This window comes from Tamandua tetradactyla, chromosome 9, assembly GCF_023851605.1.
Source record: "Tamandua tetradactyla isolate mTamTet1 chromosome 9, mTamTet1.pri, whole genome shotgun sequence".
NCBI classification, from domain to species: Eukaryota; Metazoa; Chordata; class Mammalia; order Pilosa; family Myrmecophagidae; genus Tamandua; species Tamandua tetradactyla.
This window is the reverse complement of record NC_135335.1, coordinates 111,365,937-111,386,867: the sequence shown is the minus strand read 5'-3', so window position 1 is coordinate 111,386,867 and position 20,931 is coordinate 111,365,937. Positions and strand designations below refer to the sequence as shown.

The 20,931-nt window shown below is 37.8% G+C and overlaps 1 protein-coding gene and 1 pseudogene across 1 annotated transcript; one reads left to right on the top strand and one right to left on the bottom strand.

Annotated features, from left to right (window-relative positions):
- Positions 1 to 5,052: 5,052 nt before the first annotated feature.
- LOC143645789 (small ribosomal subunit protein eS17 pseudogene) lies at positions 5,053 to 7,511 on the bottom strand (annotated as a pseudogene).
- Positions 7,512 to 19,321: 11,810 nt separating this feature from the next.
- Positions 19,322 to 20,587, top strand: HTR1A (5-hydroxytryptamine receptor 1A). The gene has a single exon (XM_077115180.1). It carries the CDS (start codon positions 19,322 to 19,324, stop codon positions 20,585 to 20,587), a length of 1,266 nt encoding a protein of 421 aa, XP_076971295.1.
- Positions 20,588 to 20,931: the final 344 nt, after the last annotated feature.

The following is a 20,931-nucleotide window of genomic DNA, read 5'->3' as shown; positions in this document are numbered from 1 at the left end:
AAAAAAAAAAAAACAGACCTTAACAACATCAAGGAGAAAAGTAAGATTATGATAAATAAATGACAATTAAATTGACAGCAGGTTTCTCATCAACAGCAACAGTACATGGACAAAAAAATCAAATATCTTCTAGTTTAGAAGAAAATATAAATGTCCACCTAGAATTGTGTACTTAGTTAAGAACTCTACAGCAATGAGGGTGAAATAAGAGCAAGTTTGTCAAAGAAGAGCATCTACTGCTAACAGACACTTGTGAAAGGTATTTCCAAGGAATAACATTAAGGCAGAAGGAAAATAGTTCCAGAAGATGAAATGATGATCAAATAAATTAGTAAACATGTGAACAAATATAAGGAATATTGCATATGCAATAATTGCGTCCAGTTAAGGGAGTAAAAATCAAAACCAGGATAAAATCAATTACATCACAATAGCCTGTAACAGGATGATCTGAGCTAAGGTATTGAAGGTCATACTACAGTTTGGGAGGTAGTGAAAAGTATGAATAATCTTTATACTTTAAGGTGTTTATACATGTTAAAAATTTAAAGAAAATCATGGAAAGGAGTGTAATAAGATGAACAGCTTCTAAAACAATAGAGAAAGAAAATGAATTTTAAAATTCAGTCAGCAGACTCTAAGCCAGGAATGTCTATAAAAGAAACATAGACAGATGAATGTAAAAAAGTTTACAAACATTTACAAAATATTGTTGAAATAAATTCCAGTATACAAATGACCATAAATAAAATTTATGGACTAAGCTCACCAGCTTAAAACTGAGATTTTTCAGGTTAAAAGAATACTATGATATTTTTACAAACACTGATATAAAAAGACAGAAAAGATGAAGGCTAAAATATATATAAAGATATATTAGGTAAATAAATACTTAGAAAAAAGAGCAGAGTAAATTTTAAGGCAGCAAATATTGCTAGAGCTAAAGAGTGTAACTCTATAAGTGACCAGAAATATATGCTAATACTAACATTGTTTATACCTTGTTTACCTAATACCATACTCTCAAAATGTAAAACATGCTCACTGTTATTGTGAAAGATATTGCTATAATTTTATGAGAAATGGATAAATCAAGCAGACAAAAATCAGTAAAGACATAGAAAATTTGGACATGATAAATTTCATCTGATCAATGCATGCGGAACCATGCATATATCAATTAGATTATGATGCATAAACAATCATAATAATTGGCCATATATTAGACAATAAAATCAGTCTGAAATTCTAAAAGAATTGGTGTCCTTTAGTTCCTATTCTCTGGCCATAATAAGATCAAGTTACAAATCAGCACAAAAGGGCAACTAAGAATAACCCCACAAAATTGGCATTTAAAATAATGCTTACAGATTACTCAAATTGGAAATCACAACAGAAATTAAAAAATAATAAGAATTGAATGATGATAATAACCCAGGTCAAAATTTGGAAGAAGTAGCTAAAGTGTGACCTCAAAGGAAATATATATATATTTATTTTTAATATACATAAATTCTTATATTAGAAAAAGAGAAAGTCTCAAATTTAGTTGCCCAATTTGAGTAAGAAAAACTGTAAAAAAAAACATTAATAGGAAGAAGAGATGAAATAATAAGGATGAGAACATAAAAGAAAACAAATAGAAAACATTCAATAGAGAGGATAAGCAAAGCTAAAACTAGTACCTTTTATAAGTCTAGTAAAATAGAAAAATCTCTATTAAGATTGACCAAGAATAGAAAGGAAAAGGCTTACACAGATAATAGTAAGAATCAAAACAGGAGACTGACAGTAGTCTAGGAAAGATAAATAATGTAAACATCTTAGATAAAATGAGCAATTTTTAAAAGAAAAATATAACAGCATTAATGAAAAGTGAATTACAAAGCCTGAATTATCCTATGACTACTAAAGTGATTGCATCAGGAATTATAACACACCCATTAAGGAAAAAGTAGGCATTTGTTGTTTTCTAGACAAGATTAACAAAATAGTCGAAGAAAATTGCTGTCTTACAAAACTCTTTCAGAGAATAATAAAATGAGGGAATATTCTGTACTTCATGTTATGAGGTGTATAAAACTATTTTTAATCAGTTTTATTGTGATCTATTCACATTCCATACAATCAATTCAAAGCGTACAATCAGTGGCTCTCAGTAGAATCAGAGTTGTGCATTCATCACCACAATCAATCCTCACTTTGCTTCTCGGGGGCTGGTTTTCATCTCTTGGCATCCCTTGGCTCTCTCCAGGTTCTGGCTTGCTTAACATTTCATGGAAAGGCACACGGCAATGACTTCTGGGGACCAAGCATCCCCAGACAATGATGTCTCTGCTCTCTCTGTTGGCTCTTAAGTTTCAGTTGGCTCTCTCTCTCTGTCAGTTCTGTTGTTTCAGACTCTCCTCAAAATGTTTCCTCTTTTAAAGAATTCCAATAAGTTGATCAAGCCCCACCTGGAATGGGTGGAGTCACATCTCCATCTAAACAAAGGTCACACTCACAATTGGGTGTGCCACATCTCCCTGGAGATAATCTAATCAAAAGTTTCCAGGCTACGGTAGTGAATTAGGATTAAAAGAAACAGTTGCCCCTGCAAGATTGGGATCAGGATTAAAACTTGGTTTATCTGGGGTACATAATACTTTCCAACTAGCACCTTAGTTTGCTCAACATAATGTCCTCAAGTTTCACCATGCTGTTGCAGGCCTCAGGACTTCATTTCTTCTTACACCTGAATAGTATCCTACCATGTGTGTATACCACATTTTGTTAATGCATTCATTGGTTGATGGGCATTTGGGTTGCTTCCATCTTTTGGCAATTGTGAATAACATCACTATGAACATTGGTGTGCAAATGACTGCTTATATCCCTGCTTTCAGTTCTTCTGGGTATACTAAGTTATTCTTACTAGCAGGATTGCTGGATCATACAGCAACCCTACACTTAACTTCTGAAGAACAAACTGTCCTCTACAGCAGCTGCACCATTTTATATTCCCACCAGCAGTGGATGACTGTTCTTATTTTCCATATCCTCTCTAACATTTTCATTTTCTGTTTTTTTAAAATTTTGTATTAATTAAAAAAAATTACAAGGAAGAAACACAAACATTCCCAACACATGCTCATTCCGCTCTACACATACACTCAGCAATTCACAATATCATCACATAGTTGCATAGTCATCATCATGATCATTTCCCAGAACATTCACATCAATTCAGAAAAAGAAACAAAAAGACAACATAAAAATAAAATGAAAACAGAAAAAAAAATTTACATACCATACCCCTTACCCCTCTTTTTCATTGATTGCCAGCATTTCAAACTAAATTTATTTTAACATTTGTTCCCACTATCATTTATTTTTACTCCACGTGTTCCACTCATCCATTAACAAGGCAGACAAAAGGAGCATCAGACACAAGGTTTTCACAATCACACAGTCACATTGTGAAAGCTACATCATTATACAATCATCATCAAGAAACATGGCTACTGGAACACAGCTCTACATTTTCAGGCAGTTCTCTCCAGCCTCTCCATTACATATTGGATAACAAGGTGATATCTACTTAATGCGTAAGAATAACCTCCAGGATAACCTCTCGACTCTGTTTGTAATCTCTCAGCCATTGACACTTTGTCTCATTTCACTCTTCCCGCTTTTGGCCGAGAAGGTTTTCTCAAACCCTTGATGCTGGGTCTCAGCTCATTAAAGAGTTTTTCTCAATCCCTTGATGCTGAATCTCAGCTCATTCTGGGATTTCTGTCCCACACTACCAGGAAGATCCACACCCCTGGGAGGCATGTCCCACATAGACAGGGGAAGGGTGGTGAGTTTTCTTGTTGTGTTGGCTGGAGAGGGAGGCCACATCTGAGCAATAAAAGAGGTTCTCTTTGGGGGTGACTCTTAGGCCTAATTTTAAGTAGGCTTGACCTATACCCTATGGGGTTAAGTTTCATATGAACAAACCCCAAGACTGGGGGCTCAGCCTATAGCTTTGGTTGTCCACACTGCTTGTGAGAATATCAAGAATTCAACTTGGGGAATTTGAGTTTTCCCCCTTTCTCACCATTCCCCGAAGGGGACTTTGCAAATACTTTTCCACTCACTGGTCAAATCACTCTGGGATTCATCAAGGCATCACTTGGACAAAGTAAAAAAATCTCATGTCCTATCCAAAGTTCCATGTACTTAAGGTGTTCAACCAACTAGCTACATAAGTTATATTAGGAGATGCACTAGTCAAAACATAAATTTGTACCAAATAAACATTTTTTGCTTTAGTCTCACACGTAAGTTGAAATTTTAAAATATTAATTACCATTTCAGCCCACTGCAGTAATGACATTCTTTTGTTCTTCCTCATGCGAAAACAGTTTTTAAATTTGTACATTTAGTCACTATCATTATACACTCTAGGCATTCCTAGATTATACCATCTCAATCTTTATCGTCTATCTTTCTTTGTGATTTCATTTATGCCCCAGCCCTCCTCCCTCTATCATTCTTACATGCAGCTTCATTCAGTATTTTAACATAATTGTATTACAGTTAGGTAGTATTGCACTGTCCATTTCTGAGTTGTTTTTTTTAATAGTGATCATTCTTGTAGGTGTGAAATGATATCTTATCGTGGTTTTTATTTGCATTTCCCTAATAGCTAGTGATGGTGAGCATCTTTCCATATGCTTTTTTAGCTGTTTGTATTTCCTTTTTGAAAAACATCTATTTAAGTCTTTCACTCATTTTTAAATTGAATTGTTTGTTTTTTTATTGTTGCGGCATAGGATTCTTTACATATTCAGGATATTAAACCCCTATTGGAGACATAGTTTCAAAATATTTTTCTCCCATTGAGCAGGTTGACTTTTCACTTCTTGACAGATTCTTTGAAGTGCAAAAATATTCAATTTCGAGGAGGTTCCATTTATCTATTTTTTCTTTCATTTCTTGCAGTTTTGATGTAAAGTCTAAGAAACTACAACATACTTTTTTTATGTCCTCAGGCTTATTGAAAATATTACAGCACAGCAGAAAGATTCAAATGGTTCCACATGGTGTTCTGAAATCCATACAGCTGTGAGCTGTGACCTGCAGGCTGGAGACACTGCCAGAGTTGAAGAACTTCAGCATTTCCTTAGTGTCAGGATCTCCTGATCCAGGGTTGAAACCTCAGGAGCATAATTATCCCTCCCATCTCTCTCCTCCTCCTGCAGCTTCATGGAAATACCTCTCACAGGACGTCCCCGAATCCACCCCCATCAGATGTTGGCATAGCCTGCTATGTCATTATGGAGCTTTTAACCGGGAATAATGGTGGTCTTTTTGCACACGTGCTTGTCTGTGTGGAATTCATTGCCCAGGTGCACGTAGTACTTCTCCCTGATGACCTGGGCTGCCTTTTCATAGTTGTGTGAATGTGGCCCATGTTGGTGCGTCACGGGTGAAAGAGCCTACCACAGGCCTTGAAAATACTTCCCCACATTATTATCTAGGATGGCTTTTAGAGTTAGGTCTTTGATCCACTTTGAATTACTTCCTGTATAAGGTGTGTGATAGGGGTCCTCTTTCATTCTTTTTGCTGAGGATATCCAGTTCTCCCCACACCATTTGTTGAAGAGAGAGTTCCGTCCCAGTTGAGTGAACTTGGCAGCCTTTTCAAATATCAGTTGACCATAGCTATGAGGGTCTATTACTGAACTCTCAAGTTTTATTCCATTGGTCAATATATCTATCTTTATGCCACTACCATCCTGTTTGAACCACTGTGGCTTTGTATAAGCTTTAAAGTCAGGAAGTGTGAGTCCTCCGGTTTCTTTCTCCTTTTTTCAAGATGTTTTGGTTTTTGGAACCCTTGCCCTTTAAATTTGATAATTGGCTTTTCCATTTCTTCAAAGTAAATTGTTGAAATTTTATTAGGATTGTGGTGAATCTGCAAATTAACTTTTGAAGAATTAACATCGTAATGATATTTAGTCTTCCAATCCATGAAGACAGAATGTTCCTCATTTGTCTTCTTTGATTTTTAACAATGTTTTGTAGTTTTCTGTGTACACAACCTTTATATCCTTGATTAATTTTTTCCTAGATATTTGATTCTTTTAGTTTCTATTGTAAATGGATTTTTTTCTTGATTTCCTCCTCAGAATGATCATTTTTAGTTTAAAGAAGCACTACTAATTTTTGCATGTTGATCTTTTATCCCACCTCTTAGCTGAACTTGTTAATTAGCTCTAGAAGCATTGTGGTAGATTTTGGGAGGATTTTCTATATATAAGATTATATCATCTCAAACAGTGAAGGTTTTACTTCCTCCTCTCCAATTTGGATGGCTTTTATTTCTTTCTCTTGTTCAACTGCTCTAGCTAGAACTTCTAGCATAATGTTGAATAGCAATGATAACAATGGGCATCTTTGCCTGGTTCTGCATCTTAGAGGGAAAGCTTTCAGTCTTTCACCATTTTGTATGACATTAGGTATAGTTTGTTAATATGTTTGCCTTGTATTATTTTAAGAAAGTTTCCTTCTATTTTTATATTTCAAAGTTTTTTTTATCAAAAAAAGATGCTGGACTTTGTCAAATGTCTTTTCCACATCAATGAAGGTGATCATGTAGTTTTTCACCTTCAGTCTGTTAATGAGGTTAACATTAAAATTAACCAGAAAATTTAATTAACCAGAAAATTTTCTGATTTTTCTCAACCTTGCAAATATGAGCTATAACTCACTTTGGGTGGGCCTTGATTAGTTTACTGGAATCCTATAAAAGAGGAAATGTTTTGGAGAATGTGAGGGATTTGGATATTCAGAGAGAGCAGAGAAGAAGAACATAACCATGAGAGGCAGAGAGTCCACCAGCCAGTGACCTCCGCAAATGAAAAAGGAAAACACCTCTCCGGGAGCTTCATGAAACAGGAAGCCAGGAGAGGAAGCTAGCAGATGATGCCATATTCACCACATACCTTTCCAGATGAAAGAGAAACTCTGACTGTGTTCGCCCTGTGCCTTTCCACTTGAGAGAGAAACCCTGAACTTCATCGGCCTTCTTGAACCAAAGTATCTTCCCCCGGATGCCTTAGATTGGACATTTCTATACACTTGTTTTAATTGGGACATTTTCTCAGCCTTGGAACTGTAAACTAGTAACATATCAAATTCCCCTTTCAAAAAGCCATCCTGTTCCTGGTATATTGCATTCCAGCAGGTAGCAAACTAGAACAATTTTCATTACAGAAATTGGTCTGTAATTTTCATTTTTTTTTTTTTTTTTTAGTATCTTTGTTTGGCTTTGGTATTAGAGTGATGTTTGGCTTCATAAAATGAGTTAGATAGTGTTCCCTCCTCTTCTATTTTTTGGAAGAGTTTCAGCAGGACCGTATTAATTTTTCTTGGAGTGATTGGTATAATTCATCTGTGAAGCCATCCTGTCCTGGGCTTTTCTTTTGGGAGGTTTCTCATGACTGATTTAATATTTTTACCTGCAATTGTTCTGTTGACATCTTCCATTTCTTCTAAATTAGGTGAATGTTGTTAATGTGATTCTAGGAATTTGTTCATTTCACCTAAGTTGTCTAATTTGTTGACATACAGTTGTTCACGGTGTCCTCATATGATCCTTTTTATTTCTGTGGGGTCAATAGTAATATCCCTGCTCTCATCTCTGATTTTATTTCTTTGTCTTTAATTTTACTCATTTTTAGTCTAGTTAAGCATCTGTCAGTTTTTCATATCCTTTCAAATAACCAACTTTTGGTTTTGTTATTTCCCTCTATTGTTTAATATTCTCAATTTCATTTATTTCTGCTCTAATATTTGTTATTTTTTTTCTTTCTGCTTAGTTTGGGCTTAGTTTGCTGTTATTTTTCAGTTACTCCAAATGTGCCATTTGGTTTTTGCTTTTAGCTCTTTCTATGCTTTAAATATAGTTGTTTAGGGCTATAAATTTTCCTCTCAGCCCTGCTTTTACTGCATTCCATAATTTTTGATAAATTGTGTCCTCTTTTTCATTCATCTTGAGATATTTGCTGATTTCTCTTGCAATTTCTTTTTTGACCCACTGATTCTTCTTTTTTTTTTTCACATGGGCAGGCACTAGGAAACAAACCCAGGTCTCTGGCATGGCAGGCAAGAACTCTGCTAGTGAGCCACCATGGCCTACCCTGATTCTTAAGGGTGTGTTGTTTAACTTTAACGTATTTTGAATTTTCCAGTTCTCTTCCTATTATTGATTTCCAGCTTCATTCCATTATAGTTGTAGAAAGTGCTTTGCATAATTTCAATCTTTTTTAATTTTTTGAGGTTTATTTTGTGACCCAATATATGGTCTATCCTGGAGAATGATCTGTCAACATTTACAGAATAATGCACCATTTTGGGATGTATTGTTCTATAAACATCTGCTAGGTCTAATTCATTTATCAGATTATTTAAATTCATTGTTTCCTAATTGATCCTTGGTCTAGATGTTCTTGATGAGAGTGCTGTTTTGATACCTCCAAGTATTCTAGGAGAGATGTCTATTTCTCTCTTCAGATTTTCCAGTGTTTGCCTCATGTATTTTGAGGCACCCAGATTATGTGCATAAATATTTATGATTGCTTTTTCTTCCTGATGGATTGCCCCTTTAAGGAATACATAGTGTCCTTTTTATCTTATAACTGTTTGCATTCGATGTCTATTTGGTCCAATGTCAGTATCACTACCTCAGCTCTTTTTTGTTTCTATTTGCATAGAATATCTTTTTCCAACCTTTCACTTTCAACCTGTTTGGGTCCTTAGTTCTAAGGTGGTTCTCTTGTATACAGCATATAGATGGAACATACTTTTTGCCCATTCTGCCAATCTCTCTTTTGATTAGGGAGTTTGATTCATTAATATTTATTGTTATTACTATAAAGGAATACTTATTTCAATCATTTTATCCTTGACTTTTATATGCCATATCTTATTTTTGTCTTTCTTCCCTTTTAGTTATCCTTACTGATAATCTTCATTTCCATACTCTCCTCCAGACTCTCTCTCAGCCTTTCCTTTTAGCCCACAGAATTCCCTTTAGTAGTTCTTATTGTGCAGACCTCTTGTTGATGAACTTTCTCAGTTTATGTTTATCTGTAAATATTTTAAAGTCTTCCTCATTTTTGAAGGGCACTTTGTTGGATAAAGAATTCTTAGCTGATAGTTTTCTCTTTCAGTGTCTTAAAGATTTTATACCCTGCTTTCTTTCCTCCATGGTTTCTTCTGAGAAATTGGCACTTGAGCTTATTGCTGGTCCCTTGTGTGTGACAATTCACTTTTCTCTTGCTGCTTTAAGGATTCTCTCTTTGTCTCTGGCATTTGACATTCTGAGTAGTATGTTTCTCAGGGTAAGTCTATTAGGATTTATTCTGTCTGGAGTATGTTGTGCTTCTTGGACATGTATATTTATGCCTTTCATAAGAGTTTGGAAATTTGAGGCCATTATTTCCTCAAATATTCTTTCTGCCCCTTTTCCCTTCTCTACTCCTTCTAGAACTTCTATGATGCATATGTCTGTACACTTCATTCTGTTATTCAATTCCCTGAGACCCTGCTAAATTTTTTCTCTTCTTTTGCTATCTGTTATTTTGTGTGTGAGATTTTGAATCCCTTATCTTCTAGTTCACTGATCTTTTCTTCTGCCTATACATATCTGTTGTTGCATGTGTCTACAGTATTTTTGATTGTTTTTTTGCCTTTCATTCTCATAAGTTCTGTTATACTTATTTTCATACTTTCAAATTCTCCTTTATTAGAAGACACATATTGTCTTCTAGTATCTCTTATCTCTTTAGCCATATTTTTATTCATCTCTTTGAATTGATTTAGGAGATTTGTTTGAACATCTTTGAATAGTAGTTCCAAATTCTGAATCTCCCCTGATTTTTAAATTTTGTTCTGTTGACTGGGCATGTCTTCCTTTTTCTTATTATGGCTTGTAATTTTTTTTGCTGATGTCTAGACATCTGATTATCTTGATGACTTTATTCTGAATATCAATTTCCCTATCTCATCTATGGTATTTGATTGGTTTTGTGTCATGGCTTGCCTATGACCCATAGCTCATCAGTGTTTCCCAGCCACAACCAGGCCAGAAACCCATGAAGAGAGTGCAGACCAGTTCCAACAGGCCTTGGAGAGAAGGTCAGGAAAGTTGGCAAAAAGCTTTTTTTTTTGACTCCCCAAGGCTGTGCTTTCCTGACCTGCCCATCAGATGGCTCTCTTTGGCAAGCTATTCTCCACAGCCCCTAAGAAGGCAGTACATTTTTATATGTCTGCTGGCTCTGCCACTGTCAGAGGTGAGGTTAAAATAATGGGCTATTTTGGGGGGTTAAAACAGTGGGACCCCTTGGTCTAAATTTGTGGACCAAAAACAGAGATATGCATTCAGCCATGCTCTCCCTCACTTTTTGGGGAAAGAGGGTTTCAAAGTACCTCTGTGCATCAATCAGTCAGTCAGAGACTGGGCCCAAGGTTGCTTGCCTTGAGAGTGGGGTTGGGTGTCAGCAGCTGTGGTGGAGTGAGTCAATGTTTCACTGTAGTTTCTCAGACTGTTTACCCTGTTTTTTCCCTGGATGCTGCACAGTACTCCTCATGGCATCCAGAACCCCAGGGTAGCTGTTTCAGATAGTTTCTACCTCTGCACCAGCTGTCCTTGGATGTGGAGTGTGCTCTGCAGCTCTCTACTCTACTCTATTTCCCAGAAGTCCCCAGGAGGCTGATATAACTTTTGATACTAGTATAAGATGGACAGTGTAAGAAAGTTTCACTCATGGATATATTTGTGAAAACCTGAAACAAAATGTTGGTTAGTCAAATCTAGCCAATGTTTATATTTTAAAAACATGAGCAATCTAGATGTATCTCCTAAATCCAGAAAATGAATGACCTTGTAAAACATAGTCATTTCATCAAATAAAAAATTAAAAAAGAACTAAGTGATAATAGAAGAAGTGTAGGAGGCATGCTTAAAATTCATCATTGATTCATGATGAAAACTGAGAGCCAACTAAGACTAGAACTTCAACCTGATTAAATATACCTTTCAAAAATATACCTAATGGTGTAACATTAGAAATATTCTCTCTAGTATCCTGAGTGAGATGAATATAGACTCTATTACTGCTTATCTGAAATATTAAACTGGAGTACTTGAATATAAAAGGCTTACAAAGAAAGAAGTAATGGTTGCAGATAATTTGCTTGTTAACTCAGAAACTAAAGAAAATCTACAGACAAATAATTGAAATCAACTAAGTACAGCAAGTTTTAACCAATTTTTAAAAAGTTTAATTGTATTCTTATATACCGGTAATAGTTGAAAATGTAATTTAAAAAATGACACCATTTACAATAGCAACCATAAATATGACAACAAAAAATAATGTACCTATCAGGGGAAAAAATCTACCAAAATCTGTTCATGACTTTGGTGGAGGGACTTAAAAACTTTATTGAAAGATAAGAGCTAAAGAAATGGGTGTTGAAGATTTAATATCTGTCCTTCTGAAACTCAAACATAAATTAAAAGCAATATCAATAAATTTCCCCAACAAATCATATTTGAGATATTTGATTCAAAGTTAATATAAGACAGTAAAAGCCAAGTATAGCTAAGAAATCTTTAAAGAGGTATAAAGTGAGGAGCTTTATCTACCAGGTATAAAATTTATTATAAAAATTTAGATACTGTATTTTATGAACAGGGTTAGATAATAGATGAGAATCCCAAAGCAGGCTTATAAATATGTAGAAACATGATGAGTTACAGAGTGGACAAATCAGGGGAGAAAGGATGCACTATTAAATATATGGTACTGGGTAAATTTTTTAACCTGCAGTATCCTTATTTCACATTATTCTCAAAAGTCAATTCTATACCTAGAATTACCATAAAAACCTATCAATTCCAATTTTAGGTATATACCCAAAAGAATTTGTGCTGGTTTGAAAGGATGTATGTCCCCTAGCAAAGCCGTGATTTAATCTAATCCCATTTCAAAAAGGCAGAATAATCCCTATTCAATACTGTATGTTTGAAGCTGTAATCAGATCATCTCCCTGGACATGTGATTTAACAAAGAGTGGTTGTTAAACTGGATTAAATGACAACATATCTCCACCCATTTGGATGGGTCTTGATAAGTTTCTGGAGGACTATAAAAGAGGAAACATTTTGGAGAATGAAAGAGAATCGGAGAGAGCAGAGAATGCTTTAGCACCACGAAGTAGAGTCCACCAGCCAGTGACCTTTGGGGATGAAGAAGGAAAATGCTTCCTGGGTAGTTTCATGAAACAGGAAGCCAGGAGAGAAAGCTAGCAGATGATGCCGTGTTCGCCATGTGCCCTTCCAGCCGAGAGAGAAACCCTGACTGTGTTCACCATGAGCCTTCTCACTTGAGAGAGAGAGACCTTGAACTTCATCAGCCTTCTTGAACCAAGGTATCTTTTCCTGGATGTCTTAGATTGGACATTTCTATAGACTTGCTTTAACAGGACATTTTCTCAGCCTTAGAGCTGTAAACCAGCAACTTATTAAATTCCCCTTTAATAAGGCCATTTCATTTCTGGTATATACATTCCAGCAGCTAGCAAACTAGAACAGAATTGAAAGCAGGAAGTTGAATAGACATTTGCACACCGATGGTCATAGCAGCATTATTTACAATTGCCAAAAGAGGAAAGGAACCCAAGTGTCCAACCCTGATGAATGGATAAACAAAATGTGGTATATACATACAATGAAATACTATTCAGCTGTAAAAAGGAATGATTTTCTGATACATTCTACATGGATCAACTTGAAGACATCATGTTGAATGAAATAAACCAGACACAAAAAGGCAACATGTTGCATGATTTTACTGATATGAAATAATTACTGTAAGCAAATTCATAGAGTCAGAAACAGAATATAGGTTACCAGGGACTATGGTGGGGATACGAAATGGGGAGTTAATACTTAACTTGTGCAGTTTCAATTTGGGGAAAAGAAAAAGTTTTGGTAATGGATTATGGTGATGGTAGCACAACATTGCAAATGTAATTAACAGCACTGAATTACATGTTTGAATGTGTTTAAAAGGGGAAATTTTAGGTTGTGTATATGTTACGAGAAAAAAAATTTAAAAAAACGCAGAGGACTATATAACACAAACAGGGAACTCTAATGTAAATCATGGACTTTACATTGCTAATAGTACAATTATAATAAAATTCTTTCATAAATTGTAATGCGTACTACATTAACATAAGGTATTAATAATGGGGGTGGTATATGGAATTCTGCATGTTTCTTCTGAATGCTTTTTTGGTAAACCTACAATTTCGCTAATGAATAAGGGAGCTAAATATGAAAACTGGAAAAAAAATTGGCTGATATCTTTATGACCAAGGGAGAAAAGGATTTCTTAAGACGAAATGCACAGAGCACAGAGAAATACATTCAGTTACATTAAGCTAAAAAAATATATATTCAGCAAAAAGGCACTTTTAACAATTGAAATACTAGAAGATTTAGAGAAAATATTTTCAATAATCCAATTGACTAATATCTAGAAGAGATAATGGATTTCCGAAGGGCTTCTAAAATCAGTAAGTCAAAAAATAAGAGCGTAATTTAAAAATAAGCATAAGATATCAGATAGCTCACAGTGAAGATATGTGAAAAACACCTTGCTGAAGCAATTGAATTATAGAACTGTTTTAGTGGTTGCATAGTTTTGTACAGCCAGTTTGGAGGAAAATTAGGCTATGTTTAGTAAAGATAACCTGAGTATCCTGTAGAATCCAATAATTCCACTTCTGGATCCATTGATTCTTGTTGCTCTAAGTAGGATGCATGAGCCAGCAACATAGCGTGTCAACTGGTGCTTGTTAAAAATGTAGAATTCTAACCCACCCCAGACCCAGTGAGTTTTTTCAAGACTCCTATGTGATGTGCTTGAGAAGCACTTATCTAGTTTAGTATAATTTACTTTAAACAATATTAAAGTAATATCGAGAATTGGTTTTAGTTTTATAACGAAAATGTTACTTGTCAAAACAAATTAAAATGTGAACATTTTTCCCAACCATTGTTACAGTAAATGCAATAATTAAATTTCCTTTTAAATTTAAAATTTAAATTTAAATTAATTTTAAATTTAAATTTAAATTTCTATACAAAAATATGTACACGAGTGTTGTAGCAGCATTATATATAAGAGCAAAAATTTGGAAATGGCTTAACTATCTACTGTGAAATGGATAAATAATTTGCGATATTATTCACACAATAAAAAGCTGCACAACAGTGAAATTGATATTATTATTTTTCTTAAGCATATTTAGTGTATTATTTATATTTTATTCTTTTTATTTTTAGTACATCTTATGAAATGTATAATACGATGGAAAAAATAAAGGGCAAACTTCAAGGCTAGTGTCAGAGTAGTTGTGTGAATCCAAGCCAGCGGCCAGAGCCACTATTTCTAGTAACAAACACAGCCCTGCTCTGCAGACCAAGTGGCAGCTCTTGAATAGTGTTTTGTAATCGCAGTTGTTGCTTTTATATAAGCAATATGTCCTAAAACAATATTAAAGTAATATCGAGAATTGGTTTTAGTTTTATAACAAAAATGTTACTTGTCAAAACAAATTAAAATGTGAACATTTTTCCCAACCATGGTTACAGTAAATGCAATAATTAAATTTGCTTTTAAATAATTAGCATATTAAGTTTGCTTTCCAACCACTGTTAGATTAACTGGAATTGTTGAGCTAACATTCCAGACGTTTTCTCATCTCAATGTGCTTTCACCCTTACAGAAATTAACCATGAACATATTGTCAGAAAGACAACATTCTAGATGTACTGAGCTCTAAAACGAACATTTAATAACAAATGTTCTTCCAATCTGATAATTTCCCATAGCAAAAGTGTTGTCTTTTGGTTTCTGTCATATTTTAATTTATTTTATTGAGCTCTGTGAATTTCAATGATTTGTTCTATGTTTTTGAACAAATGGCAGAGCTCCAGGGAGAGAGCAGACTCTAATTCAATACAGATAATGAACTTCTGTTGGTATGTTCTTTTTGTCCTTCAGTAACTCCCTAAGTCAAGAATTTCCAGAATGTAGGGGTCACATATTTTTTTCACTTGACTTGTATTCAGAATTTCCTTGGGAACTGGAAGCTTAACAAATAATTTGAAAGAATGACTGAAAACCCAGTATAGTTCTGGGCCTGCAAAAAGTGCCTGGCAAGGAGTAAAAGCAGTCAAGGAATGATTCCGCTAGTGAACAGTAGGTGGTAGGAATTAGACCAAACGAACTGTGTGTTCAGTTTTAAAGGAGAATTCACTGATAATCAGAAGGCCATGCTTTCCAAATTATCTACACAAATATGTATGTATTTTCCAGGTGAATTCCAATTAAAACGTACAGTTTTGTAAAAACTACAGCATTTCCCCAACTTTAGTACTTGAGGAATGGGGAAAATTGAATTCAGAACAGTATTTTCAGCTTAAAAGAATAATCTATCTTAGTTTCAATTTGTTGAAAACAAAGTGAAAACTTTTCTTTTAAATAGAGCTTTTAGAAATAACTCTCGTAATCCTCTTTCCTAAGAAAGTGAACTTTAAGCTCTTTACTATGCAGGTTCTTTTCCCCTAAATGGAAAAATCAGCGATAATTTGTAGATGATGGTTAAATATTTAATTACTGAGAAGTTCCAATCCTTACTGAGCATACGGCAATGATAGGATGTTCAGAATTCACAGAAAAACATCAGCTCAACATCTTTGTATTTTATTTTCCTGTCCAAAGAGCTACATTGAAATGCTGGGCTTGTATCAAATTTCCTGTGAAAATGTTAAAAAGCCTTTATCTTCATAAATTGTTTTAGAGAAATTTCACATGATGGATGATGTATCATACTTCCATAACCTGACAAGTTTATGTTTGCATCTAGTATATTTACAAACAAATATAAGCAGAATGACTGGATTTTTCCTTTCCAAATGATGTCATTGGTATTAGCTATACAGCTAGTTTTTCTATAGGTAAGTTTCAGAGGTCTAAAGAACAAAAGCCTAATTCTTCATCCAGGGAATTTGGTTTGCAGCATTTTGTTCAGGCATAGCTAAAGGCTTAAGTGCAGAGGAGTTGGCAAATTGTGAACGTGAAGAAATGCAATATTATTCTGCTTTTATTACGTACTACAGTTCAATAGGATGAAAAGTTATACACAATGATTAGTAACTTGAATATAATAGAATCATAGACAGTACAGGATATCCTTATATACCTCTATTTTCTTCCTAGTGTTCATAAAAATGCTTAAAAAAGCACCTAAAAAAACTTGTTCTAATTTTTAAGAAGTGAAATATTTGAAATCACACTGTATCTGAGGATAAAACACGGACTGCTTGAGAATTTTTTTTTCCCAACTTGAATAAAATGCTGTATTGTAGGTATTATAGCCGAATAGCAAATGTTAGACATCATGAATAATATTAACTCTAGGTTTTATAGCCTTCCTGATTTCTCAGAAAGGAAAAATGAGCTTATCATTTACTAAACCATTTGGGTCCAGTAAGCAAAAGCATGATTGCTGACTGTCATATTTACTGATATTTTTGTGATTTACCATATTTATTTGTGTTAAATCGGATGCAATTCCTTTTCAATTATATCCCCAGTGTGTGGGTGTATGTGTGTATTATTAAACTTTAAATTTCTTTTTTTTTTTAACTCTTTGTTTCTGTTCAAAGTTTTCATCTTTGGAGAATGCATTTAAAGATTTTCTCATGGTACTTTAACAAATCTGTTTATTTAGTTCTGTCTTTGTGAGGAGATTTTAAAAGGAGATATGGGTATCTACACAAATCTTTAAAATACTTCTTCAGAGTCTGTATCCGGTACTGCCGTGTATACTTATCTTTTTCTTTTCAAAGCCATGAATCATCATAAATGGCAGGTTCATTGTTATTGCTGAAGTGATTGCATGGGAACAGTCCAACACAGTCCAGCTCCACACACTTTCCACGCTGCTCATGCATTATATGCGTCAACCCAGCTGGATTTTCTCTGGTGCTTTAGTGGTTGCTCTTTTGTTGCTTCTAGAGAACTCAAAGGTATGAAATTCAGAACTCAAATTTGAATGAAAAATAAAGATTATTGCAATCTATACTGAATCTGTATAGAATATCTAGGTGTTCCTTTTGGGATTGCAATTTGCACTTTTTCTTCACTTCAGTCATGCACAGAATGTATCACTGAACCTGTTGTATGCTCTGCCTATTCTAATTGAAATAGGAATCCCATTCCTCACCTATGTTTAAATGGGATTAAATTTGATTTTCTTGGTAAAGAAGGTGCTTAGAATTAAATTCATGGAAGCTTCTTTATTTTTTATATTTAACCATTCCATTTGGAAATGCCAATACTAATTTTTTTTTGCCAGTTAAAGGTGAATGTGTGCAAATATGCAAATTTCAAAGTGCTGACTTTGGCAGCACAAAACCAACACAGGTAAAGTGTTTGCCCAGGTCTTTTAAAACGGCATTCCCGGATAGAATTTGTGGACTACATATGCTTTGGGCTTTCAGAACAAGCTAGGAAATATAATAGGCTTGATATATAAGATTAAAAGCATCGAGGGAACTAATTTCTTTAATAAAATAGAAGAAAAAAGACAATACTCAATGTTATTTTTATTAACCGTCTTTTCCTTTCTTGAGGTTGTGGAATTTCCTCAATACTTGCTTAATTTCTGCAAGACAAGGGTTTCCAGGTGGCGCTCTAAAGAATTTGCCGGAAGGTGGCGACATAAGCCCTTATTGCTTAGAGCTGTCCCGGGTACTGAACACAGTTTCTGAGCTTATGAGAAGCTCAGCAGCTTCAGACCAGGGATTCCACCAAGTTTTCCCTCGAGGTTTGCAGGATTTGGTAAGAAATACAAAAGGCCATATAAAATGCTGACCTCTTTACAGTATACAGGCAAAATATTTTCTTTACTAAAAGTATTTTCCTGAAAGCTGTGGGAGGTGGCAGGGCTCACTGAAATTAAAAGGGTTGTGTTGATGGGAAAGTGTATGTGTGTGTGTGTGTAGAATATGTACAAAGTTGTTGTTTTTCCCTTCATTTTGAGATGCAGCTGCTTACCCATACTTGTCCTTTGACAAATCTTTTATAATTTCTTTCTCCCCAAATTCCCCAAGGTTAACAAAAAGTCACATGCAATATCCTCCCCAAGGGAGTCAGACTGGACTGAGATGATGAAGAGGGAGGGGGTGGTTTTTTAAAAGGTAATACACAAACCATCTTCTTCGCATCAATTAAAAATAATATATAGACTGACCCTGGGCTACCCACCTCCCCAATCTCTCTCCATGTGCCTTATTTTCTCATTTCCTATTGCCACTCTGTAACGCTGACTCCCCTTAAGGATTTGGCAGAAATATGCAGCAATAGGTAGTTAGAATTGTTTTCCTCGAGTATGGCTGGGTGGGAGGCGGAGTTTATCTGTTATAATGTTGGTCTGTCTGGCGGATCCGATGTGTGTGAGTGAGTATTGAGACTCTGTTGACAAAAGGGGCTAGAACGCCAAACGCCCAGCTAGAAAGGGACGGGGACAGGGAGTCAAAGGAAAGAGACAGTCTGGGTTGGGGAAGTGTGTGGAGGGAGGGATGGCGTGGGAGAGAGGAAGATTGGCTGTCGGAGCAACAAAAGGAGGGGTGAAGAAAGGAGAGTGAGAAGGAAGAGGAATATTGGAAAGGAAGGGAGAAGCAGGAAGAAAGGAAGGAACCTGGACAGAGAGAAGTGAAAGGGGGACAAACTGGGAGAGAGGGAGCAAGGGAGAGAGGGAGGGAGAGGAGGGTCACAGAGTGACCGTGGAGGATGAGGTGTCTCTGTTGCAGTTACTTCTGAGATTGGAGACTGTTTGCTGGTGGTGAGGCTGCAGCTCAGGCAGCCAGTTGGGCAGCAGCAAAGTAAAATGGACAGCGAGAGCCAGACGTTCCAGCCACCTCTCCGCCTCCCGGCGCTCCCGGAGCTGCTCTCCAGCAAACTCCAGTTCCCCAGCTGGCGTCTCTGAGCGCAGGGGACCAAGGAGATCTCTTAGCGCCTGGAAGCTGCTCCGTGGGATGCCTCGGCCAGAGAAGTAAGAACTTCCTGCCCGAGTCCCTGCATCCCCTCCCCTTGCAGCTCCTCTGGAGAGAGGGGCGGAAGACCCCAGGGGGGAGGGGCGAGGGGGAATCTCCTGCAGCTCTTTCTCTCCTCCCCCTCCCCCTCCCCCCGCGGGGTGCGCAGGCATGGATGCGCTCACCCCTGGCCAGGGCAACAACACCACCTCGTCCGAGGGCCCCCTCGGGGCAAGCGGCAACGGTACTGGCATCTCCGACGTGACCTTCAGCTACCAAGTGATCACCTCGCTGCTGCTGGGCACGCTCATCTTCTGCGCGGTGCTGGGCAACGCGTGTGTGGTGGCCGCCATCGCCCTGGAGCGCTCCCTGCAGAACGTAGCCAACTATCTCATCGGCTCGCTGGCGGTCACCGACCTCATGGTTTCGGTGCTGGTGCTGCCCATGGCCGCGCTCTACCAAGTGCTCAACAAGTGGACGCTGGGCCAGGTCACCTGCGACTTGTTCATCGCGCTCGACGTGCTGTGCTGCACCTCGTCCATCCTGCACTTGTGCGCCATCGCTCTGGACAGGTACTGGGCCATCACTGACCCCATAGATTACGTGAACAAGAGGACACCGAGGCGCGCCGCAGCGCTCATCGCGCTCACTTGGCTTATTGGCTTCCTCATCTCCATCCCGCCCATGCTGGGCTGGCGCACCCCGGAAGACCGCTCCGACCCCGACGCGTGCACCATCAGCAAGGACCACGGCTACACCATCTACTCCACCTTCGGCGCCTTCTACCTCCCGCTGCTGCTCATGCTGGTTCTCTACGGGCGCATCTTTCGAGCTGCGCGTTTCCGCATCCGCAAGACTGTCAAGAAGGTGGAGAAGGCAGCCAAGCCCCGCTTCGCGGCCTCTCCGGCTCCGCAGCCCAAGAAGAGCTTGAATGGCGAACCCGGGAGCAGGGACTGGAGGCGGGGCATGGGGAGCAAGGCAGGGGGCGCTCCGTGTGCCAACGGAGCAGTGAGACAGGGCGACGACGGCGCCGCGCTGGAGGTGATCGAGGTGCACCGCGTGGGCAACTCCAAAGAGCACCTGCCCCTGCCCAGCGACTCCGGGGCGCCCCCCAGCCTCTCCGCCTCTTTCGAGAGGAAAAATGAGCGCAACGCTGAGGCCAAGCGCAAGATGGCCCTGGCCCGCGAAAGGAAGACGGTGAAGACGCTGGGCATCATCATGGGCACGTTCATCCTCTGCTGGTTGCCCTTCTTCATCGTGGCCCTGGCCCTTCCCTTCTGCGAGAGCAGCTGCCACATGCCCACTCTGCTGGGCGCCATCATCAACTGGCTGGGCTACTCCAACTCCCTGCTCAACCCTGTCATCTACGCATATTTCAACAAGGACTTTCAAAACGCGTTTAAGAAGATCATCAAGTGCAAGTTCTGTCGCCGATGATGGACGTGGAGACCGCAAGCAGGGGCACCGGGACCCTCCCCACCTATTTTGCCTCTCCTGTCTCCCCTGGAACTAATACCCCCTAGAACGCCTTGCTCCTTTCCGCCCCACCCCCGACTCCTTCAGCTGCTCGGCGGCGGCCTCAGAAGGCGGTGCCCGCCCCCTCCCACTGCGCGCCGGAGGAGCCGCTGGGGAGGCCACGGGAAACTTCGTTTCCAGGAGAAGCCACTCTGTCCTCAGCATCAGTTTTGACCCTAGCATTTGCCTTCCTCACTCTTCCTCCCTGCGAATGTTCTCAGCGGAATGTTAAGCCTCAGCGGTTCCGGACCAAAAAGAAAACCAAA

Excerpts from the sequence above, each read along its gene's own strand:
- HTR1A (XM_077115180.1), top strand. The coding sequence starts at position 19,322 with ATGGATGCGCTCACCCCTGGCCAGGGCAACAACACCACCTCGTCCGAG.